The 24,590-nt window shown below is 52.0% G+C and overlaps 1 protein-coding gene across 1 annotated transcript in view; it reads right to left on the bottom strand.

The window, feature by feature from the left end:
- The window catches only part of CFAP52 (cilia and flagella associated protein 52), a 49,552-nt gene extending 28,562 nt beyond the window's left edge, over window positions 1–20,990 (bottom strand). The window contains exons 1-7 of the mRNA XM_054394043.1: window positions 20,933–20,990; window positions 18,605–18,804; window positions 17,054–17,190; window positions 14,796–14,924; window positions 12,617–12,716; window positions 11,640–11,756; window positions 65–165 (exon numbers count right to left, since the gene is read on the bottom strand). Coding sequence (XP_054250018.1) covers window positions 65–165; window positions 11,640–11,756; window positions 12,617–12,716; window positions 14,796–14,924; window positions 17,054–17,190; window positions 18,605–18,804; window positions 20,933–20,990 — 842 coding nt within the window. The remainder of the gene's footprint in view (window positions 1–64; window positions 166–11,639; window positions 11,757–12,616; window positions 12,717–14,795; window positions 14,925–17,053; window positions 17,191–18,604; window positions 18,805–20,932) is intronic.
- Window positions 20,991–24,590: the final 3,600 nt, after the last annotated feature.

The following is a 24,590-nucleotide window of genomic DNA, read 5'->3' as shown; positions in this document are numbered from 1 at the left end:
CACTGTGTCCCTCTGGGGGGGAATGTCCCCTCTACCCACCCCATTCTCCCATCTGCAGACTCACTTCAGCACTTTGTAGTTTGAGCCTTTACAGAGGGCTACAATCCCTCCTCCGGTGCCGACTACTAAATCTCCTGTCTTCAGCAAAAGCAAAGCTGTGACTCCCTAGGAGAGAACAGGATTAGAACACAGCTGGATGGGAGCAGAGCTGGTCCCTGCCACAGCCACAGTGAGCAGCACCATGAGGGGTGATCACACTCCTGCTGGTGGAGCTCATCTCACTGAAGTCTGGGTGGTTGTTCTTTCTCTGATCTAGGCTAAAGAGTGACTCTCCAGAGGGAGGAAGAAGGGAGAAGGGAGATACTGATTACAAGTGCCTATGAACTACTACAAGATGAGGAGCAAGTGAAGAGCATCATCATGGATCCTTCAGAACAACTGGGACCACATTTGAGCATAGAAAGATTAGAATCCCAGACTGGTTTAGGTTTGAAGTGGCCTTTAAAGCTCATCCAGTCCAACCCCCTGCAGTCAGCAGGGACAGCTGCAACCAGAGCAGGTTGCTCACAGCCCCAAACAACCTGACCTGAAATGCTTCCAGCCATGGGGCAGCTCCCACCTCTCTGGGCAGCCTGGGACAGGCTCTCACCACCCTCAGGGTCAAACATTTCTTCCTTTTCTCCAGTCTCAATCTCCCTCTTTGAGTTTCAAACCATCCCCCCTTGTCCTGTCACAACAGACCCTGCTCAAAAGTCTGTCCCCAGCTTTCTGATTGTCCTTTTTAACCCACCAGAAGGTCTCCCTGGAGCCTTCTCTTCTGCAGACTGCCCAAGCCCAACTCTCTCAGCCTGGCTCCCAGCAGAGGGCTTCCAGCCCTGCCAGCATTGCTGTGGCCTCCTCTGGCCCTGCTCCAACAGGTCCCTGTCTGTGCTGTGCTGAGGGCTCCAGAGCTGCCCCAGCAATGCAGGGAGGGTCTCAGCAGAATGGAGCAGAGGGGCAGAATCTCCTCATCAACCTGCTGGAGGAAATTTCTTCCCTTGTTCCAGCAAGCAATACACACATTTTGTATTAGTGCCTCCATTTTTCCTTCCTTTGGCTCTTCATCTATCAGACATGAAAACAACAGAGTGTAAACCTCAACCTAAGTGTTTTAGGACAGACCTTCTGTGCCCTAGGCCTCTCTCCCTGTCTGAAAGATGCAACCCCAGCTCCCACCTATTAGTCATAAAACACATTTGTCACAGAAGTGATTTGTAAATAAGTCAGCCCATCATCAGCCTGGCTTGCTGCTGTTTGCTGAGATGAGCAGATCAACAGGAGGTCAGCTGCTACAGGAAGGAGAAATGGTATTCTGTGGATAAAGTGTCAGACTACAGAAAAAAAACCCAAACCAAACCTACACAAAACAAAAACAAAACTAGTAAACAAGTTGTGGATGACTGGAAGTGTTCAAGACCAGGCTGGATGAGGCCTTGAGCAACCTGGTCTAGTGGAAGGTGTCCCTGCCTACGGCAGAGGGATCTTTAAGGTACTGAGAACTGTGTCCAGCCCTGGGGCCCCAAAAAAAGAGAGACATGGAGCTGCTTGGGAGTGTCCAGAGGAGACCACAGAGATGATCAGAGGGCTGGAGAAGCTCTGCTATGGGGACAGGCTGGGAGAGTTGGGGCTGTTCAGCCTGGAGAAAAGAAGGCTCCAGGGAGACCTTAGAGCAGCATTTCAAGATGTGAAGTGGCCCTGCAGGAAGGCTGGGGAGGGACTGTTCAGAAGGGCTGTGGGGATAGGATGAGAAGCAATGGTTTGAAACTGGAGCAGGGCAGATTCAGGTTGGACATCAGGAGGAAGTTCTGCACCATGAAGGTGGGGAAATACTGGAACAGGTTGCCCAGGATGTGCTGGAGGCCCCAGCCCTGGAGACGTTCAGGATCAGCCTTGCTGTGGCCCCGGGCAGCCTGCTCTAGCTGGAGGTGTCCCTGCAGGGGGGTTGACAAGATGCCCTTTGGGGATCCTTTCCAAGCTGATGCTATCTGTGAGTCTGTGAACCTGTCCCTTCCAAGCCAAACTGTTCTGTGATTCTGTGGAACAGTCCTTCACCTTGCCACAGCATTCTGAGTGTGAGAAAAGCCAGACTCTGCTTCAGTTCTGCTCCCTGTGAAGCAGTAACACCCTTCTATGAGACAACAAATTCCTGAAGATCTAAGCTAAAATAGCCTGCAAGAGGAGTGAAACTGCTTCTGTGGGGATAAATCCTAACGCTCTTACTCAGAAAATGATCCCTCCTAGCTTGGGAGGGGGGGAACATAGGCAGGAGTGAAATGGAAAGAAACAAAGCCAAGGTGATAAAGGAGCTTTATGCCATCAAAACTTGGACTGAAAGCAAAGCTGTGTCACACAGCAAGTGTGTGCAAGGGGCCAGCTGGTGGCAGCTCCAGGCTCCCTCTGACTTGTACAAGTGTGTTGGGCTTGACATTTTAAGTAGCAATATAGACTCCAGCAATGTTTGCCACTGCTGAGGTTAATAAGGAGCACTGTCAACTGTTGTGACAGCACCAGCAGCTTCACGATATTAGGATGTTTTTTCTTGAAGCCTGAGCTCAGAGAGTGTAACTAACATGGAAGCAACAATTTCACACAATCCCAGGAGAGTAGGGGTTGGGAACTCTGAGGATCACCCAATCCAAACCCTCACCCCTGCTAAAGCAGGGCACCCACAGCAGCTTGCCCAGGAGCACAATGGCTCAGCTGGGCTTGGAAGCTCTCCACACAAGGAGACTCCACAACCTCTCTGGGCAGCCTGCTCCAGGCCTCCAGCACCCTCACAACAAAGAACTTTCTCCTCCTCTTCAGATGGAACCTCCTGGGTTCCAGTCTGTGCCCACTGCCCCTTGTGCTGTCCCTGGGCACCACTGAGCAGAGTCTGGCCCCAGCCTCTGGACTTGCATACATTGGTGTAAATCTACCAAAGTTACCAGAGTTGCCCCAGACCTTCCAGCTGCCTTCCAGTATGTGAAGAGGGCTACAAGAAAGCTGGGGAAGGACTTCTGACAAGGGCTTGTAATGATAGGATGAGGGGGAATGGATTTAAAATGGAAGAGGGCAGATTTAGACTGGAGATCAGGAAGAAATTCTTTCCACTGAGGGGGGGAGACACTGGCACAGGTTGCCCAAGGAGGCTGTGGATGCCTCTTCCCTGGAGGTGCTCAAGGCCAGGCTGGATGAGGCTTTGAGCAACCTGGGCTGGTGGGAGGTGTCCCTGCCTAGGGCAGGGGGTTGGAACTGGATCATCTTTAAGATCCCTTTCAACACAAATCATTCCATGAATCCATGAATCTTGGCCCCCAACCTTTATCTCTTGCTGAGCATTGATTAGATCCCCTCTGGGGCTGCTCTTCTCCAGGCTCAGCACCCCCAGGGCTCTCAGCCTTTCCTGCATCCAGAACTGTCTCATGGCCAGCACATCTTTAAAGAAAGAGTTCAGAACCTGCTTGGGTGAGGAGCTCCAGGCCTCCAGCACCCTCACCGCAAAGTTTCTCCTTGTTTGTGCTTGGAGGAGCTTTTTCTGGGGAAAACTCCTGCAGCATCTAGTGTTGAGAAAGAAGTGAATTCTCAAAGACTAATAATGGAGAGGCAAAGCAGGATAATTCTGCAGTGATCCTTTAGGAAGAATCACTGTCATGTGCTTGGCTGGTAGCTTCTGAATAAATCCAGGTGTCAGCACTTCAGGATCAAGTCTGACACTGCAGCACCACCACCCAGCACTCCTTTGCAAGCATTCATCTGGCCTAACCCCAACATATTTTGGAAGATTAAACACTTGCAGAGTGTTTTAAAGAACAAAAGCCAGAAAGTGTTGATTTTCTGAGTGGAAAAGACTGAAGCTCCCTAAGGAAGGTGGGAGAGGAAGTGAAAAAAGAAAGCAAAATGGACCTCTGAGCTATTCAGACCTGCAAAGAAGGTTGCAAAAGCCACAGCCAAGGGCTGATGAATTTGGAATAATCACTTTGGCTCAGTTATCCAACTGAATAGAAGCCAATGGTTGTTTTTAAAGTCTTGCTTGTGGAAGAAAACAAATAAATTACTACAGATGTAGCAGGGCATTCCAGTGCTGGCATTCCAAGGGCCTTGCAGCCACCTACGCATCAGCTCAAGCACTGTTTAACTTCAGCATCACATAGATGTGGATTGCAGGAAGGCTGAAAGAGATGGGGTTGTTCAGGCTGGAGAAGAGAAGGCTCTGGGGAGACCTTGGAGCAGCCTTCCAGTACCTGAAGGGGCTACAGGAAGGCTGGAGAGGGACTTTTGGCAAGAGCTTGTAGTGACAGGACAAGGGGCAATGGTTTGAAACTGGAGCAGGGCAGATTTAGGTTGGACATCAGGAGGAAGTTCTGCACCATGAGGTGAAATACTGGAACAGGTTGCCCAATGATGTGGTTGAAGGCCCCTGGAGACATTCAAGATCAGCCTTGCTGTGGCCCTGGGCAGCCTGCTCTAGTTGGAGGTGTCCCTGCTGAGTGCAGGGGGGATTGGACAAGATGACCTTGGAGGGTCCCTTCCAACCCAATGCAATCTGTGAAGCTGGGGGAGGGGGGGAGGGAAACCTGAAAGAAACTATTCCTGATTTGTAATTTAACTGCACTGGATTTCTTCATTAGCCTCCCTCCACCAGGAGCAGACACAGTCTCCTGTGGTATCAGGGCTGATCCCTGTGGAACACACAAGCTCCAGAGAGGATTTGATGCCAGGCTATCACAACACCACCAGGCAGGAAGCCAGGTCTCATGCAAATGTTCTCAGGGAAAGCAGGAGAACAAAGGGATTCCTTCTAATCAGCAACACATCCACAAGCACAACTGTTCCTGAACAATGCTCTGAAAAATTTCCTAGGAGCTGCTGGCAGCCTTTGGAGGGTCCTCCCTTATCACAGGCCTATCAAGAGTCTTTTGATCTCCTGTTGTGGAGTTTTTCCTGCAAAAGGCCTCCACCTCACATGCCCTTTGGGTTTAGCACTAGGGCAGGTGGCAGCATTAGGAATCCAACCTCAGTCTTTACCTGATTAGGGCTCCCTGCTACTTGCTACTAAATGAGAGGTTTTGCAGCACTGCCAGGACTGCTTTGATCGATTCTGAGGAGTTCCCTTCAGTTCTTCAATTTGAGAGAGGGAAGTGGGGATTATTAAGACAGGGAAAAAGAAAGGCACCATAAAGAGGCCAGGATTCATTGTCAGGCTTGCAAAATCATCTGAGTTTAATTTCAGTCTTAACTTGATAATTGTGCATCTCTCTTGTCCAGGATGTTCTCTGAATCCCCAGGAGTCAACAGCTTTATAAGCTGCACTTGTTATTAATGGGCTGCAGCAGCTCATGGTGGTGATGTGATGAATCTTCTGTTTTATACCCTGACAGCCCTCCTGGAGAGCATAGAATCCCACACTGGTTTGGGTGGGAAGGAACTTTTAAAGCTCATCCAGTCCAAACCCCCTGCAGTCAGCAGGGACATCTGCAACCAGAGCAGGTTGCTCACAGCCCCAAACAACCTGACCTGCAATGCTTCCAGCCATGGGGCAGCTCCCACCTCTCTGGGCAGCCTGGGCCAGGGTCTCCCCACCCTCAGAGTCAAACATTTCTTCCTCCTCTCCAGTCTCAATCTCCTTCTTTGAGTCTCAAACCATCCCCCCTTGTCCTGTCACATCAGGCACTGCTCAAAAGTCTCTCCCCAGCTTTCTGCTCAGCCCTTGAAGCACTGCAAGGCCACCAGAAGGTCTCCCTGGAGCCTTCTCTTCTGCAGGCTGCCCAAGCCCAACTCTCTCAGCCTGGCCTCGTGTGAGATCAGATGCAGAGTCTAACGTGGGAGGTTAAAAATATCACCATTCATTATTTCCCTCTTACAAAATGAAACCACTGCTTTGAAGTTGGATTCTAAATAAAAACACCACCAAAACTCCAACCTGCCCAATCCCTTCCCTGCAGGGCTGCTTGCCCTCTGTCCCATTCTGATCTCTTGTGCAGTTACTGAGCAGCCTCTGAGCTCCTCCACAGCACCTCTTGAAAATATTTATCTTTGTTGTTGTTGTTTTCCACAATGCAAAATGCATTTGCAGTCATTCATCCCACTTTGCACCCCAGCACCTGTCCTCCAGTCCCTCCAGCCTGTGAGGAGGATAACAACGAATTTTGCTGTTTATTCCTCAATTTACAGACAGGAGAGTGATGCACTGAAACTGAACTCCATGTAGATGGAAAACAAGTTGCTTTATCAGACCAGCAAACCTTTCTGCCACTCCTCTTCAAAACAGAAACACAGCAATCTTCAGATCATGTCTACATAATAAACACCTGCTTAGATATCTAAAGGCAAAGTTCCTTTAAGATTGATCCAACTTATTTTTAAGAACCATTTCCTCACCCAAGCAGGATCTGAACTGTTTCTTTAAAGATGTGCTGCTAGTCATGGGGCAGTTCTGGATGCAGGAAAGGCTGAGAGCCTTGGGGCTGGTGAGCCTGGAGAAGAGCAGCCCCAGAGGGGAGCTGAGCAATGCTCAGCAAGAGCTGAAGGAGCTGTGGGGGGCAAGAGGCTGGGGCCAAACTCTGCTCAGTGGTGCCCAGGGACAGGACAAGAGGCAAGGGGCAACAACTGGAACCCAGGAGGATCCATCTGAGGAGGAGGAGAAAATTCTTGGGTGGGAGGGTATTAGAGGCCTGGAGCAGGCTGTCCAGAGAGGTTGTGGAGTGTGCTTGTCCAGAGAGATTCCAACTCCAGCTGCCCATTGTGATCCTGGGCAAGCTGCTGCAGGTGCCCTGCTTGAGCAGTGGGGCTGGACTGGCTGATCTCTTGGCCACAACAACCCCATGCAGAGCTACAGGCTGGGGTCAGAGTGGTTGGAGAGCAGCCAGGTGGAAAGGGACCTGGGGGTACTGGTTGACAGGCGCCTGAACATGAGCCAGCAGTGTGCCCAGGTGGCCAAGAGAGCCAATGGCATCCTGGCCTGCATCAGGCATAGTGTGGCCAGCAGGAGCAGGGAGGTCATTGTACCCCTGTACACAGCACTGGTTAGGCCACACCTTGAGTACTGTGTCCAGTTCTGGGCCCCTCAGTTTAGGAAAGATGTTGAATTGCTGGAGCATGTCCAGAGAAGGGCAACGAGGCTGGGGAGAGGCCTTGAGCACAAGCCCTGTGAGGAGAGGCTGAGGGAGCTGGGGGTGTTCAGCCTGGAGAAGAGGAGGCTCAGGGCAGACCTCATTGCTGTCTACAACTCCCTGAAGGGAGGTTGGAGCCAGGAGGGGTTTGGTCTCTTCTCCCAGGCAACCAGCACCAGAACAAGAGGACACAGTCTCAAGCTGTGCCAGGGGAGGTTTAGGCTGGAGGTGAGGAGAAAGTTCTTCACAGAGAGAGTGGTTGGCCATTGGAATGTGCTGCCCAGGGAGGTGGTGGAGTCACCATCCCTGGAGGTGTTCAGGAGGGGATTGGACGTGGCACTTGGTGCCAGTCATGAGGTGTAGGGTGACAGGTTGGACTCGATGATCTTTGTGGTCTCTTCCAACCTTCTTGATTCTATGATTCTATGATCTCCAGAGGTCCCTTCCAATCTCCAGCATGCTGGGATTCTCTGATTCTGTGATTCATGGTATGCCACTGGTTTGTCATTCCTTAATGAATAAGGTTTTTAGAGCTAGAGGATACTGTCTGCTGATGAACACACCTCCTTTCACACAGAACAGCAACAAAGTGCTGAAAACAAGTTTCATGGATAGGGAGGATGGGAGAGTTCCACCACTGCAGGCTGTACAGCCAACCTCCCTGGAAGAGAGTGGGGAATTGCCCTGTTAGGAGAGGCCATGAATGTCCCAAAAGCCTTGCCCTGGAGTAGTCATGCATCCCTTGAAAGAGCTTGGCTCGCTTCAGGAACCTCTGCACAGCTAGAAAGGGGAGGATTTTTGTAACATGGCCTATTTTCAAGGAGATAAAAGATGTCTTGTGGCATACACAGCTCTGCAGGGAGGAGAAATAAAAATCAACACTTCTCCTGGGGTTGGCAATGTGCTGTAGTAAATGGTGCAGCAAGGAGGAGGCAGAGACTTTTGTTTTGATGAATGTGGTGGGTTTGACTCGAGCAAACATCTGCAAAACAGCTCTTCTGGCACTGAAGGTTGTGCTGCAGTTGGAGATTTCTGCCACAAAGCATTAGATCCTAGGTGTGCTCAGTGAGGACTTGTTGACAGTCTAGTGACAAGGTATTATTTGTGTGTGGAGATGTGCAGGGGGTGGGCGGGAAGGGAAGCACAGAGTGGAGCTAGGAAGGGAGAAATGGAACGTCTGCAAGTGAGGCTGACAGGAGCTGGGGATAAAAATGCAGCAGTACCTTCTGCTGAGTGCAGCAAGACAGGCTTGCTCTGAGGCATTTCCCCTTTGAGGCATTTGGAAACTGCATAGGTAAGAATCACAGAAGCATGGAATCATTTTTGGTTGGAGAAGCCCTTTAAGGACATCCAGGCCAACCATTCCCAACCTGCTGCTAAACCACGTCCCTCAGCACCACATCTCTGCCTCTTCTAAACACCTCCAGAGATGAGGATTCAATCACCTCCCTGGGCAGCCTGTGCCAGTCTTTGGGAACCATTTCAGGGAAAGAGTTTCTCCTCATGTCCAACCTGAGTGCAACTTGAAGCCATTTCCTCTCCTCCCAGCATTTATGACTTGAGAGAACAGACTCACCTCACTCCAGCAGTACATTTGGTACTTCCATCTGCATCATTTCCCTCGATGCTCACTGATTTTCATGGCTGCTGTCACAAAATACCCTCAGCCTTATGCAAGGAAGCTTTCCAGGAAAGTGATTAAATTTCTTCAGCATCACTCTCCCTGATGGGCATAACCCAAGAAGCTACCAAGAGGTGTTTTATAGCAGCACATAAAGAGCATTCCAGAGAGAGTGTGCTGGCTGTGCTGGTCCTGTGGCATCACAGCTCACTGCATGCAGAGCTCTTGTACAATGAAAGGCCAAAACCTCCTTATTTGGGGGATGCTCCTGTCTCAGGATCCACATACCAAGACCAAGAGTTCCAATTCATAGATTCATAAAATGGTTTGGGTTGGAAGGGACCTTAAACAGCATCTAGTTCCAACCCCCCTGCGATGGGCAGGGACACCTCCCACTAGATCAGGTTGCTCAAAGCCTCATCCAGCCTGGCCTTGAACACCTCCAGGGAGAGAACATCCATAACTTCCCTGGGCAACCTGTTCCAGTGTCTTCCCACCCTCACTGGAAAGAATTTCTTCCTAATCTCCAGTCTAAATCTGCCCTCCTCAAGCTTCAATCCATTCCCCATCACGTGATCCCTACAAACCCTTGTCAGAAGTCCCTCCCCAGCTTTCTGGAGTACTGGGAGGCTGCTCTAAGGTCACATTGGAGCCTTTTCTTCTCCAGGCTGAACAGTCCCAACTCTCTCAGCCTGTCCCCATGTGGGAGATGCTCCAGCCTCTGATCATCTTTGTGGCCTCCTCTGGACCCGCTCCAGTCATTATAGCCAAAACAATTTGGGATTATGAAGTGCAGCCTTGTTTTGACTCAGTGTGTAATAAGAAGCTCATTAATTACATTATCCGTGCTGCCTTTGGCAGTAACACCTTTGCCTCAACAGTGGCAGATTCAGAATTCCAGCATAAGGGAAGGAGGAGAAATGGGCTGTGGAACAAACACCAAAATCTAGGGGTAATGGGGTTCTTTTTTAAGAGCAGCTGTAGTGGTTTGAAGTTTTTCCAGAATACTCTTCCTGTGGCCTTGGAAAATTTCACATCAGATTGGTGAAGGATCTGAAAACCAGCTCTTATAAGGAGCAGCTGAAGGAGCTGGAGTTGTTTAGCCTGGAGAAGGGGAGGCTGAGGGAAGACCTCATTGCTCTCTACAGCTCCCTGAAAGGAGGTTGGAGCCAGCTGGGGGTTGGTCTCTTTTCCCCAGTATCAGGTGATAAAAAGAGAGAAATGGCCTGAAATTGTGCCAGGGGAGATTTAGGTTGGAGATTAGGAACAATTTCTTTGCTGCAAGGGTGGTCAGGGATAGGAACAGGCTGCCCAGGGAGGTGGTAGAGTCCCCATCCCTGGTGGTGTGCAAGAAATATGGGCACTTGGGGACATGGTTTGATGGTCTTGGTAGTAGTGGGTTGATGCAACCATCATGACTGGATGATCTTAGAGGGCTTTTCTAACTCAAACAATTCTATAATTCTGTAATTTAATGAATTTATGAGATCTGAATGAGTCTTAATGCTTAGAGCAGTAAGTGTGGGAAAGCCTCTCAAAGAAGCACTTTTCCAGTCTGAAAGAAAGAATGTGCTGTCTCACCCCAGCTAGTATCTCCCTAACCCCTCCCAACTCAGGACCTACTCCATTTTTATGCTTATTTTTCACTTGTAAAGGCTTTTACCAGATTTAGTATTGAGAGATGCCTGTGGGATGACACATGGGATTCAGGTGAAACTCAATTTCTGTGCCCAGGGAAAGTGAACAAAGCCAAGCCAACAGTCCCAGACTTCAGGATCAAGACTGTGACACTCACAAAGAACTAACAGAACTGAAAAAAAAAAGATTCAATTTTGCATGATCTCATTGTAGGTTCTCCTGGAGGTTGCCCTACTTTCAGTTACCAACAAAGAAGAAACAATTCACAACATCACAGTCTCAGTATATCAGAGGTTGGAAGGGACCTCAAGAGATCATCAGGTCCAACCCCCCTGCCAGAGCAGCATCACCCAGGGGAGTCTGCACAGGAATGCATCCAGGTGGGGTTGGAAAGGCTCCGGAGAAGGAGACTCCACAACCCCCCTGGGCAGCCTGCTCCAGTGCTCTGTCACCCTCACTGGAAAGAAGTTCCTCCTCATGGTGAGCTGAAACCTTCTCTGTTCAAATTTGTACCCATTGTTCCTTGGCTTACTACTGTGAACCACTGAAAAGATTCTGGCCCCCTCCCCTTGCCCCTCACCCCTCACGTATTTATAGACATTGATCAGATCCCTCTCAGCCTTCTCTTCTCCAGACTAAACAGCCCCAGGGCTCTCAGTCTCTCTTCCCAGGGGAGATGCTCAAGTCCCCTAAGCATCCTCCTGGCTCTCTGTTGGACTCTCTCCAGCAGGTCTCTGTCTCTCTTGAACTGGGGAGCCCCAGACTGGACACAGTACTCCAGGTGTGGTCTCAGCAGGGCAGAGTAGAGAGGTAGAAGAACTTCTCCAGCCCTGCTGGACACCTTTCTTGCTGTACCCCAGGATCCCATTGGCTCTCTTGGCCACAAGAGCACATTGCTGTCCCATGCAGAACTTGCTGCCCCCCAGCACTCCAAGGTCTGTCTCTGTGGAGCTGCTCTCCAGCAGGGCAGCCTCTAACCTGTCCTGGTGCCTGCTGTTATTCCTCCCCAGATGCAGGACCCTGCACTTGTCCTTATTAAACTCCATGAGGTTTGCCTGCAGCCAGCTCTCAGCCTGCCCAGGTCACACTGGATGGCAGCACAGCCTGAGGGGTGTCAGCCACCCCCCAGTTTTGTATCATCAGAACTTGCTGAGGGGACTCTCAATGCCCTCAGCCAGGTCATTGCTAAAGATATTGAACAAAACTGGACCCAGTACAGATCCAAATCAAGTCTCAGAGCTGCTACTCACCGAGGCAAACTTCTCCTTCAGGGGCCCATAGTTAGTCATCAGCTTGTTCCTTGTGTTCACTTTCAGAACATCACCACTTGATGTGCCAGCATAAAAATAATTGTCATCATCTGCCATCTATAGGAAGGCATAAAAAGAAAAGGAGAGATCATGGTCCAGAGAGTGAGAGACTTGTCTCAAGCCTAGCACTGGGCTTTATTTTGGTGTGCTGCCAGGATTTCATCTGAGGGGATCCAGCTGATGTTTTCATCTCATCACACTCAAAGATCCACAACACTGACATTTGCTAACCAAATCTAGATAATATTTTGAAGCAAGAGTGGGATTCTCTGGGTGCTAGAGCCTGGGACTGAAATACATGCTGCTTCTCCTCAGAAGCTCTCAAAACACTTCTTCCCAGGATAAGGAAACTGTGGGAGACCATCTGCCATGAGCCATCAGGCGCTTGTCACTGGCACTTCTAGCTTTACTAGAGATGTTCCTGGGGTTTCTCTAATTCTGGGGAGAGTTTCTTAGCTCAGCCAGGAGGCTGGAGCACTTTCCCTATGGAGACAGGCTGGGAGAGTTGGGGTTCTCTGCCTGGAGAAGAGAAGGCTGCAAGGAGACCTTAGAGCAGCTTTCCAGTACCTGAAGGGGGCTCCAGGAGAGCTGGGGAGGGACTTTTGACAAGGGCTGGGAGTGCCAGGACAAGGGGCAATGGCTTTGAGCTGGAAGAGGGGAGATTGAGACTGGAGGTTAGTGAGAAATTCTTCCCAGTGAGGGTGGGGAGACACTGGCACAGATTGCCCAGGGAGGCTGTGGATGTCCCCTCCCTGGAGGTGTTCAAGGCCAGGTTGGATGAGGCCTTGAGCAGCCTGGGCTAGGGGAAGACGTCATTGTCCATAGCATGGGGGTTGGAACAGGATGATCTTGAAGGTCCCTTCCAATCCAAACCATGCTGTGGTTCTCTGAATTTATGACTTTTGGCTGACACCTACCTTAACACACGTGATGACCCTTTTCAGTTGCCCTGTCTGGCACTCAGCTGGGTGGATTTTCCTGTTTGCTACATCCAGCTCCCAGGCTCGAATGGTCCCACTGTAAGAATGAATGGAGTGGGCTCAGATCCATACAAGCAGCAACGTCCATGGTTTGTCACTACTAGAAGAGTGTAAAAGTTATTCTGAGGCTGCATTTTCTTGATATTTTAGGAAGGAGGAAAAGAAGTGTTGCAGAGGCCAGGAATCTCTGTTTTTTTTTTTTCTACTGTCTCTTACAGTTACCTTTTCCAGGTAAATCAACAATCCTAAAGGTTCAGCAAGCACAAGGATTGTGGAGAAGAGTGTAACAACTGTGACCCTTCCTTTCCCAAAGAGACACCCACTGTGCAAATCTCAGTTTCTAGCCTGTTAAATGAACAGTAGGGGACACTTTGAACTGTTCTCTGGCACAACTGACAACAAGATGGTGTGTATAAAATCTTTACCCACTGTCACCCTCCCAGTTAACCAGTGCAAACACCAGCACTTGTAAGGCCAAGAGCAGCCAGAGCCTTCCCTGACTGAAGGGGAAGGCCAAGGGTCTCCTGGGGTGCATTAAGAAGTGTGGCCAGCAGGTTGAGGAAGGTTCTCCTCCCCTTCTACTCTGCTCTAGTGAGGCCACAGCTGAGGTTCTGGGTCCAGTTCTGGGCTCCCCAGTTCAAGAGAGACAGGGAACTGCTGGGGAGAGTCCAGTCCAGGCTGTTGAGGGGCCTGGAGCATCTCTGTGAGAAGGAAAGGCTGAGAGCCTTGGAGAGGACTGAGAGGAGAGCTACTCAATGCTCAGCAAGAGCTAAAAGACCTGTGAGGACAAGAGGCTGGGGCCAGACTCTGCTCAGTGGTGCCCAGGGACAGGACAAGGGGCAAGCGGCACAAAATGGAACCCAAGAGGTTCCATCTGAAGAGGAGGAGAAAGTTCTTTGTTGTGAGGGTGCTGGAGGCCTGGAGCAGGCTGCCCAGAGAGGTTGTGGAGTCTGCTCATCTGCAGAGCTTCCAAGCCCAGCTGGGCCATTGTGCTCCTGGGCAAGCTGCTGTGGGTGCCCTGCTTTAGCAGTGGGCCTGCACTGGATGATCTCCAGAGGTCCCTTCCAGCCCCCAGCATGCTGGGATCCTGTGTAATTCTGTGTGTGAAGAAGTGCAGGTCCTCAGCATGCTTAAGTGTCAAACAGATGCATGGGGGCTGTCTCAAATAGATGCAAAATGTGACTTCCTCTATCAACTTTTGTTACAAGCTAGTGACCAATTGTAGGTGTGGCCAGGAGACCATCCAACCACCTGCAAGTTACCCCTCATTTCTACATTAATTAATCATTGTTCAGAGCTGCTCATTGACTGCTCTTCTTGTGCAAACACTGGCAACTAAATATCTTAAGCAGTGCTTGGGGACTGCTGAGTACAAAATGCTGCTCTGAGGAGCTAAGTGAAGCGTGTGGGTCCCTGTGTGCTGCTTTGCAAACACATTGTTAAATGTGGAACAAGCAGCAATGCCTTCGAGGGACAAGCTGATGGATATTTGTGAGTCCATTCAGGGTCAAAAGAGAAAACACAGCTGATTAAGTTTCCTTGTATTGTAGTAAAGACTCTTTGTAAAAAGAAATAGGTCTGAGGGTTCTTTCCCTCCTTTCTTTCCAGGAAATCAGAGACTCATAGAATGGTCCAGGCTGGAAGGGACCTCCAAAGCTCGTCCAATCTGACCCCCTCTGCACTCAGCAGGGACATCCCCAACTGGATCAGGCTGCCCCAGGCCTTGTCCAGCCTCACCTTGAATATCTGCAGGGAAGTGACCTCAACCACCTCCCTGGACAACCTGTTCCAGTGTTCTACCTCCCTCACAATGAGGAACTTCTTCCTCACATCCAATCTCAATCTGCTCTTCTCTAGTTTGAAGCCATTGTTCCTTGTCCTGTCCCTGCAGGCCTTTGCACACAGTCTCTCTCCATCCTTCTTGCAGCCCCCTTCAGGTACTGGCAGGCTGCTCTTAGGTCTCCCTAGAGCCTCCTCTCCTCCAGGCTGAACACCCCCAGGTCCCTCAGCCTGTCCTTGGGGCAGAGCTGCTCCAACCCCCCGAGCATTGTCATGGCCCTCCTCTGGACCTGCTCCCCCAGGTCCATGTCCTTCCTACACTGAGGACCAGACTTACTCTCCAGCAGTGACAAACATCTCATCCCTGGAGCTGGAGCAGAGCAGGACGGCGGCGTGGCCGGAGCGGCGAGCTGAGGCTGGGCTCCCGCAGATGGCCTCACGCTTCTCAACGTTCCACACCACCACGCTGCAGGAGAAGGAGGGATCCCAACAGCTCTGCTTTCACAGGACTCGAAAACAAACTGCTTCAAACCAAAAGCAAAGTGAAAAAAAAAAAAAAAAAATCTATTCTCCTGCAGTTTGTTCCCAGCAGGGAACACAGCAATGGTCACGCTGCGGAGGTTTTACCCAGAAAAGTCTTACCACAAAGGTTTGCTTCATAGAATCATGGAAGAACAGAATGGGGTGGGTTGGAAAGGACCTTTTAAAGGTCATCTAGTCCATGGGCAACAACACCTCCTACTAGACCAGCTTGCTTAAGGCCCCATCCAACCTGTATCTGAACACTTCCAGGGATGGAACCTCCATAGCTTCTCTGGGCAGCCTGTTCCAGTGCCTCACCATCCTCATGGGGAGGAATTTCTTCCTAATATCTAACCTAAATCCAGCTCCTTCCAGTTTACAGCTTCCCCTGCTCCCAATGAAGCTGGGGAAGGGTCTGGAGAACAGGGCTGGGGAGGAGCAGCTGAGGGATCTGGGGGTGTTTAGTCTGGAGAAGAGGAGACTGAGGGGAGACCTCATTGCTCTCTACAGCTCCCTGAAAGGAGGTTGCAGTGAGGTGGGACTGGGCTCTTCTCACATGCAACAAGTGACAGGACAAGAGGAAATGGCCTCAAAGTTGCACCAGGGGAGGATGAGCTTGGACATGAGGAACAATTTCTTCCCCAAAGGGGTTGTCAAGGCCTGAAACAGGCTGCACCGGGCAGTGGTGGAGTCCCCATCCCTGGAGGGATTTAAAAACCATGGGGATGTGGTGCTGAGGCCATGGTTTGGTGGTGACCTGGCAGTGCTAGGTCAGTGGTGGGACTCCACGATTGCAAAAGTCTATTCCAGTCCAAACAATTCTATCATTCTGTTTGTGTCTGTTGGATTCCTTCTGCTGAGCAAGACTCAATCATATTTTAGACCACTCATAAAATCTGATTTGAAATGACTTTTAACTCCACTCTCACTTATCTGTGTGTCAGAGCAAGCCCTCAGTAAAACCTGCACTATTTGAGGGCATTTCATGTGCAGGCTCCATGAAGTTTCTGGGTGATGAGGCCACCAGAAGGTTGTGCTGCCATTCAGCCAGACTTAGGCTGGAGAGCTGGGCAGGGAGAAATTGAATGAAATTCAAAAAGGGCAGGTGTGGAGTCTTGCCCCTGGGAAAGAACAACCCCATGGTCCAGTACAGGTTGGGGACTGCTGGAAAGCAGTGAAGGGGAAAAGGACCTGGGGATCCTGGTGGATGGGATGTTGACCACAAGCCAGCAAAGTGCTCTGGTGGCCAAGGAGGCCAATGGCATCCTGGGGTGGATTAGAAGGGCTGTGGTGAGTAGGTTGAAAGAGGTTCTCCTCCCCCTCTACTCTGCCCTGGTGAGGCTGCATCTGGAATATTGTGTCCAGTTCTGGGGCCCTCAGTTCAAGAAAGAACTCAGGGAAATGCTTGAGAGAGTCCAGCACAGAGCCACAAAGATGCTGCAGGCAGTGGAACTTCTTCCTGATGAGGAGAGCCTGAGGGAGCTGAGGGCTCTGGAGCTTGGAGAGGAGGAGCCTGAGAGGTGACCTCATTGCTGGTGATAAAGATGTGCAGGGTGAGTGCCCAGAGGCTGGAGCCAGGCTCTGCTGGGTGATGCCCAATGCCAGCACAAGGGGCAGTGGTGGAAGCTGAGGCATAGGAAGTTCCAGGGAAACAGAAGGAAATTTTTTTTCCCCATGAGGGTGATGGAGCCCTGGAACAAGCTGCCCAGGGGGGTTTTGGAGTCTCTCACTCTGGAGATATTCAAAAACCTCCTGGATGTGTTCTTGTGTGATCTGCTCTAGGTGCTCCTGCTCTAGCATAGGGGTTGGACTGGATAAACTTTCAAGGTCCCTTCCAGCCCCTCACATTCTGTGAAACCAGCTGAAGAATCATCTGCTGCCTTCATCTCTCCCCACACCCTGTGCTCTGCTCACCCACCCACACAGCTTCCCATGGACAGAGCTGGATCACTGAGAGGAGACATCCACAGGGGAAAGAGCCAGACTGCCAGAGGGAGGAGTGAGAGCACTCAAGAGCAGTCTTTGATGCCCTACAACACGTTGGAAATGGATTGCAGAAGCAGAACTCATTACCTGCCATCGTCCAGGCCTCCCAGCGACACCAGGTAGAGGCTGTTTGGAGAAAAGGCCAATCCCTGCACCTTACCCTTGTGAAGGGAGAACCGAGCCAGCAACTCCTTCCTCTGGAAATCCCACAGGATGATGTCTGCCTGAGGAGCAGAGCAGAAAGGCTCAGAGCCAGAGCATCAGGATTAGGTGTAGCAAGATTCACTGGCAGGAAAACTGTTAGGAGCACAGCCCACGCTCAGCTTCTATCCAGCCCAGGGCTCCACTGACACAGAAATGCTTCAGGTTAGGTGCTGCAGGAAGCATCATTCCAGTTTATTGGTTGAGTAGCTTCATTTCACCATCAAAAACTGCCCTGAGACCCTGGGTGTTTGACTGAGGTTTTAAAACACTGAAAACACCAATGTTTGATTATCACAGAATCATGGAATTGCTCGGGTTGGAAAAGGCCTCTAAGCTCATCCAGTCCAACCAGCAACCCAACCCCACCCTAAACCATGTCCCCTATGGCCACAGGTTTCTTGAACACCTCCAGGGATGGGGACTCCACCACCTCCCTTGGCAGCCTGTTCCAGTGTCTGACCAGATGTCCTTCCAGGTGTCCCAGGGCCCTTTTCTAATAGGCAAAAATTAAACCATAAAGAACTTTAGAGGTCTACAAATGTAGTAAGGCACCTGCCAAGCTTTGAAAGCTTTCAGGTACCACTTCAAGTACACCACCATTTATTAATTAGTGTCTAATGAGATTTAGGCTGCCACGTGAGCACAAGACTTTGGATGAAAAGGGCTGGAATTAAGAGACCCCTCAGTCTAACTATCCCAGTCCTAGGGGGGAAGGCTTCATACCTTACAAAAAGATAAAGGCACATCCAGCAATGGACTAGCACAAATTCCCATTCTTTGCATGCCCTCTTCCCTCCCACTGTAGGCATTTGTTTTCCAATCAAATTAACACATAAAAGGTATTCCCACCACTGGCAAGCCAACTCCTATCCCTTTGGTGAGGCAACATCTGGAATATTGTGTCTAGTTCTGGGCCCCTCAGTGCAAGAAGGACCTCAGGGAAGTGCTTGAGAGAGTCCAGCAGAGAGTCACAAAGATGCTGAAGGCAGTGGAATATCTCCCTATAAGGACAGGATGAGGGAGCTGGGGGTCTTGAGCTAGGAGCAGAGCAGCCTGAGGGGTGACCTCATTCCTCTTGATAAAGATGTGCAGGACAGTGTCAGGAGGACAGAGCCAGGCTCTGCTCAGTGATGTCCAGTGATAGGACAAGGGGCAATGGGGGCAAGCTGGAGCAAAGGAGGTTCCATGGGAACATAAGGAGAAACTTTTTCACTGTGAGGGTGCCAGAGCCCTGGAGCAGGCTGCCCAGGGGGGTTGTGGAGTCTCCCTCTCTGGAGATATTCAAAACCCACCTGGATGCATTCCTGTGTGACCTGCCTTGAGTGATCCTACTCTGGCAGGGGGGGGTTGGACTGGATGATCTTTCCAGGTCCCTTCCAACCCCTAACATTCTGTGATTCTGTGATTAGCAGATAAAAACAGAGGTTTATTCACCTTGAAGCCCAAGAAAGTGACTTGTCCAGAAGCAACATAGGCCCCGTTCCTGGACACGACGACGCAGGAGACGTTATTGGTGTGGCCGTGCAGGAAGGTCTGCTTCTTGCTGTCCAGCTCTTGAATGACCACAGTGCAGCCCAGGGGATAGAGCACATGCTCCTTGTCAGGGTGGCAGATCAGGCCACAAGGTACATGTCCTGAAAGAGAAAGGAGTGAAGGATCCTGAGCTAGTGTGTCCCCAGGGGACCAAGGCAGCCAAGAGCATCCTGGCTTGGATCAGCAATGGTGCAGCCAGCAGGTACAGGGCAGGGATTGTTCCCCTGTGCTCAGCACCAATGAGGCCACACCTTGAGCACTGGGCTGAGTTTTGGGGGCCCTCACTCTAAAAAGGACATTGAGCAGCTGGAGTGTGTCCAGAGAAGGGCAATGAAGCTGGGGAAGGGTCTGGAGAACAGGGCTGGGGAGGAGCAGCTGAGGGAGCTGGGGGTGTTTAATCTGGAGGAGGCTGAGGGAGACCTCATTGCTCTCTGAAGCTCCTGAAAGGAGGTTGCAGTGAGGTGAGGCTTGGTCTCTTCTCCCTAGTATCAGGTGACAGGAGAAGAAATGGTCTGAAATTGTACCAGGGGAGGTTTAGGTTGGAGATTAGGGAAAAATTTCTTCCCTGAAGGGGTTATCAAAACTGGAACCAGCTGCCCAGGGAGGTGGTTGAATCCCCATCCCTGGAGGGGTGTCAAAGTTGGGGAGATGTGGTGCTGAGGGATATGGCTTAGAAGCAGCCTTGGTAGAATTAGAGAATGGTTGGACTGGATGATTTTGAAGGCCTTTCCCAATGAAAACAAGTCTCTTATTCAATAACCTGCTGGCTGGGGGCTGCAGGCAAATTTTTGTTGCCTGCTTGTGTGGAGGGTGCAGACACAGGAGCAGGCTGAGCACTCCACCATGTGTATTGCACTCCCTGGGGTCATTTGTTCCCCAAGGTTTCACAGAATCCCAGCATGGTGGGATTTGGAAGGGACCTCTGGAGATCATCCAGTCCAAGACCCCTGCTGAAGCAGGGCACCCACAGCAGCTTGCCCTGGATCACAATGCCCAGCTGGAGCTGGAATTTCTCCAGAGAAGGAGACTCCACAACCTCTGCAGGCATCTTTTCCAATCCCCAGAAATCTGTCCAGCAGAACAACCCTGTGCAACCCCTCTACACATCTTGGACCATTCTGTGCTTCCTACAGCTTCCAGCAGGTTGATCTGTCCCTTCAGCACCAGAGGGGTTTCCAGCAGCACTTGCTGAGTTATGAAGCCCACATTGCCATGACATGCCTCAAAACAGCTGCAAAGCTCCCAGTTTCCTGAAAAGGAGGTTAGGTGAAGTCCCAGGGTCCAGTGACCCACGCCGTAGCTGTGGGTCATTGGAGGGCTTATGGCAGGACTTTGTGCAACCCAAATTGGGCTTATGTTGCAATGGAACTCTTCTCATTCTCATAAGATTGGAAATTAAGAAAAAAATTTAAAAAAACCCCAACAATAACAAACAAAAAACACCACTATTCCACCGCACTTTTCCTGATCCCAACTTTGCCTCTCAGGGTCCCAGGCACAGGGAGTGCAGGGAGGTGGGAAGAAGGGGCAGGAGTGACTGCTGCCAGCCCACCCCACAGCACCATGGCCTGGCTCAGACCCGTGGCTGCCCCACAGCTTCTCCTGCAGTGTCCTGCCCTCCCCTCAACCTGTTCAGCTCTGCCCCACAGCTGCCCCCACAGTACCCTCACACTCTGCCTTCACCTTCCATTAACCCCAGCCCCCTGGCTGGGCCTGCAGTGCTCCAGACCCCCTCAGTTCTCATTCCAGTGCCACACATCCCTCAGTTCTCATTCCAGTACCACAAATCCCTCAGTTGTCCCTTCCAGTACCACACATCCCTCAGTTCTCATTCCAGTACCACACATCCCTCAGTTGTCCCTTCCAGTACCACACACTCCTCATTTGCTGCACCCCGCCGTGCCCCAGACCCCTTCAGCTGCCCCTGTGGTGCCCCAGACCCCATACCTGCCCTCACAATGCCCTCACACAGCACTTCCTCTCCCCTCCCTGTGCTCCAGGCTCTGCCTTTTACCCCTGTTGAGCCCAAACCCCTCTCAGTTGTCCTCTATGGTTCCCTGAACCCTCTCCAGCTACCCCTGTGGCTCCCCAGACCCCCTCACTTGCCCCCTCCAGTGCCCCAGACCCCCAAACCTGCTCTCCCACAGTGCCCCAGACCCTTCCAGTTACCCCTGTGGTATCCCCAGACCCCCCCGCTGCCGCCCTGCCGCCGGCCCCCGCCCGCGGTACCGTTGTAGCCGATGGCGGCCAGCAGCTGCAGCCGCCCCGCTCCGGGCTGCGCCGCCATGGCTGGGCACGCGTCGCTGTGGCAACCGCTGCCGCGCCCGGCCGGCAGGGGGCGCAGCCTGCCCGCGGCTCCTCGCCCGGAGGCGGCGCCGGTGGCACGCCCGGGGCTGGGGCACGGGAAGGCAGCGCCGGGGACTGGGACAGAAAATCCTTTGGGCTGGAAGAGAACTCTAATGTCATCAGCTCCAACAACTAACCCAGCACTGCCAGGGCACCACTAAACCATGGCCCTCAGCACCACATCGACACAGCTTTGAAATCCTTCCGGGGGTGGGAACTCCACCACCGCCCGGCGCAGCCTGGGCCAGGGCTTGACAACCCTCAAGGGGAAGAAATTGTTCCTCATGTCAAACCTAAATCTGCCCTGGTGCAGCTTGAGGCCATTTCCTCTTGTCCTATCACTTGTTGCATGTGCGAAGAGCCCAACCCCCACCTGGCTCCAACCTCCTGTCAGGAGCTGTAGAGAGCAATGAGGTCTTCCCTCAGCCTCCTCTTCTCCGCACTAAACAGCCCCAGTTCCCTCAGCTGCTCCTCCCCAGCCCTGTTCTCCAGACCCTTCCCCAGCTTCATTGCCCTTCTCTGGACATGCTCCAGCTCCTCAATGTCCTTCTTGGTGTGAGAGACCCAAAACTGAACCCAAGATTCGTAGTGTGGCCCCTGAGCACAGGGGCACAATCACTTCTCTGCTCTCCTGGCCACACTGTTGCTGATCCAAGGCAGGATGTTGGTGACCTTCTTGGCCACCTGGGCACACACTGGCTCATGGTCACTTGCTGTCAACTGGCACCTCCAGGTCCTATTCCACCTGGCAGTTTCCAGCCACTCTTCCCCAAGCCTGGAGTGTTCCTGGGATTGCTGTGCTCCAGGTACAGGACCCAACACTTGGCTTTGTTGAACCTTATCCCATTGGCATCAACTCATCTTCCAGCCTGGCCAGATGCCTCTGCAGAGCCTTCCTTCACCCCAGCAGATCAGCACTGCCACCCTACTTGGTGTAGTGTGCAGTTACAGGAAGGAATGGCTCCTTCCAGATAAGAAGGGCTCAGATGGGCTCAGATGCTGTGGGGTGGTGCAGAGAGGGATTCAGCCACTGCCCACCTGGGCTGCTGGTGAGGGTCTTGAGCCAGGCTGGAGCTGCTGGTGCTGGCTGTCACCCCTTCCCTGGTCCCATCTTACCTGGGCCTCCCAGAGCCATCAGAGCAACAGTTTGGTCTCAGCTGCCCCTGCTGCAGTAAAGTGACAGCACAGCACAGATGAAAGACCTCTTCACATCCTGCTACACTTTCCCTCAGCCTCCTGACCCCATTCCTTCTCCAGCCTGGTTCCGGGGGCTGTTTTTTCTTTTTATGCTCCAAGAGTTTTGAAGTTTATTCAATAATGGCATAAAGCATAAGAAGAAAGGACTGCAGCATCCCTTTCAGAAATGGCAGAGATGCTCCTCGGATGAGGGCAGTGAATGCAGCCAGCACACTGACATCCATTGTGATTTAGGGCTCTGAGTGGTGGCAGCGTGGGCACATGGAGTGTACAGCCCCAAAGGGACTCTGCCACCACAGCCTGCACAACACAACCCCAGCCCCTGCTCAGTAATACATTGAACAGGGCTTGCTTGCCCTTGACAAGGAAGTACTCTGAAGACTTCTGAGAAGAGCCCAGGATGGGTTGCTAATGAAGTGCTTTGTATTTCCAGGCATCTCATGCATCCCCTACATTGTTGGGTGGAGAGGGAAAGCAGCCTGCTGGGAAGGTGGAGGAAAAGCTGGAGATGAGCTGGTTCTGAGCACTGCCAGCCCAGAGCCAGCTGTGTTCTGGGCTGATCCCCAGCAGTGTGGGCAGCAGGGGCAGGGAGGGGATTCTGCCCCTCTGCTGTGCTCTGCTCACACCCCCCCTGCAGTGCTGGGGCAGCTCTGGAGCCCTCAGCACAGCACAGACAGGGACCTGTTGGAGCAGGGCCAGAGGAGGCCACAGCAATGCTGGCAGGGCTGGAAGCCCTCTGCTGGGAGCCAGGCTGAGAGTTGGGCTTGGGCAGCCTGGAGAGGAGAAGGCTCCAGGGAGACCTTCTGGTGGCCTTGCAGTGCTTCAAGGGCTGAGCAGAAAGCTGGGGACAGAGTTTGAGCAGGGCCTGATGTGACAGGACAAGGGGGGATGGTTTGGAAGTCAAAGAGGGAGATTCACACTGGAGAGGAGGAAGAAATGTTTGACCCTGAGGGTGATGAGAGCCTGTCCCAGGTTGCCCAGAGAGGTGGGAGCTGCTCCATGGCTGGAAGCATTTCAGGTCAGGTTGTTTGGGGCTGTGAGCAACCTGCTCAAGTTGGGGATGTCCCTGCTGACTGCAGGGGGTTTGGACTGGATGAGCTTTTGAGGTCCCTTCCCACCCAAACCATTCTATGATTCTATGATGGGACTCCCATGGGAAACATTCAGCTGGACAAGAGGTCCAGTACATGATCACAGGAAGAAAGAAATACTGAGGCTACCCTAGCAGTGCTTTTTAATTGAAGGGAAAGAGTAATTCTGTGGTATTCTTTCATTTGAGCTCTGTGGGTGAGGGCAGGGCATGGAGGGCTGTGCCTCGTCTCCTCCTCTTCCCTGGATGCCCTGTGCAGGCTACAAGCAGTTCCTAGGTCTGCCCCAGAACTGGTCCTGTGTGAGCTTGCTGCTCCTGCCCACATCCTCCTGCCACAGCAGGAAGCAGGCACCAAGGCAGCAGCAGTTCCTGCTCTGAATAGCTCGAAATACATGAAGGATAAATATATTTGGACATGGGAGAGGTTCTCATCCTGCAGCCAGGATGATGTGGATTTGGTCCCCTCCTGGTGAGGGCTGCTTTCATGTTCTAAAATGGACAACCCCTCTTGTCCTACCCACAGGGAGCCAGGGCTCAATGGTGGAGGCTGAAAGTATTAATTCCTGGCTGTCCTACATCAGCACTTGTGGTGAGTGTAGATCTTGGGTTGAACACAAAAATGAGGAGGCAGGGACACAGCTGGGGGTTCCTGGCTGCTGGTGTATAGACACCAGGCAGGACTTTGCTGATCAGCAGCTTCAACCATGGACGGAAAGAGTCTCTCATGCTGTGCTGGAGGGTGATCAATGCCTGATCCTGGGGCAGTCCTGGTAACCCCCAGTGGCTACAAGCTTCTACCAATGGTTTAAAGGGTAGTGATGTGCTTGGGGCTGTGGGAAGCAGGGGCTGAGAGTGTTTCAGGTGAGCTTTGTACCCCAGTGCTGGGCTTTGCCTAGGCTCCAAATCCCACAGCCTGCACTGTGGTGCCAGTGGTTTGCCTGTTGAGCCCCAAAGCTGCAAACCTCCTGACCCACCTCCCCTCCAGCACGCTGCACTGGGGCAGACTGGGTGGAGTGAGCTGCATCTAAACTGTGGGAGGGGACCTCACATGTCCCCCTCAGTGCCCACAGTCCCACGCCTGGCACCGTGTTGCCCTCTCCACAGCACCACTGACCGTGGAGGGGAGGATGGTGAGCGCAGGTGCCTGTGGCACTGCTGGCAGAGACTGCAGCAGGCAGGCCAGGGCGGTGGCCAGCACAAGAAGGGGTCCCCTGCTCCCTGGGTAGCACGGTGAGGGGCTGTCTCCCCTGGGAG

This window comes from Indicator indicator, chromosome 29 (genome assembly GCF_027791375.1).
Source record: "Indicator indicator isolate 239-I01 chromosome 29, UM_Iind_1.1, whole genome shotgun sequence".
Classification (NCBI taxonomy): Eukaryota; Metazoa; Chordata; class Aves; order Piciformes; family Indicatoridae; genus Indicator; species Indicator indicator.
Note: the sequence above shows the minus strand (reverse complement) of the source record. Positions and strands in the feature narration are given on the sequence as shown.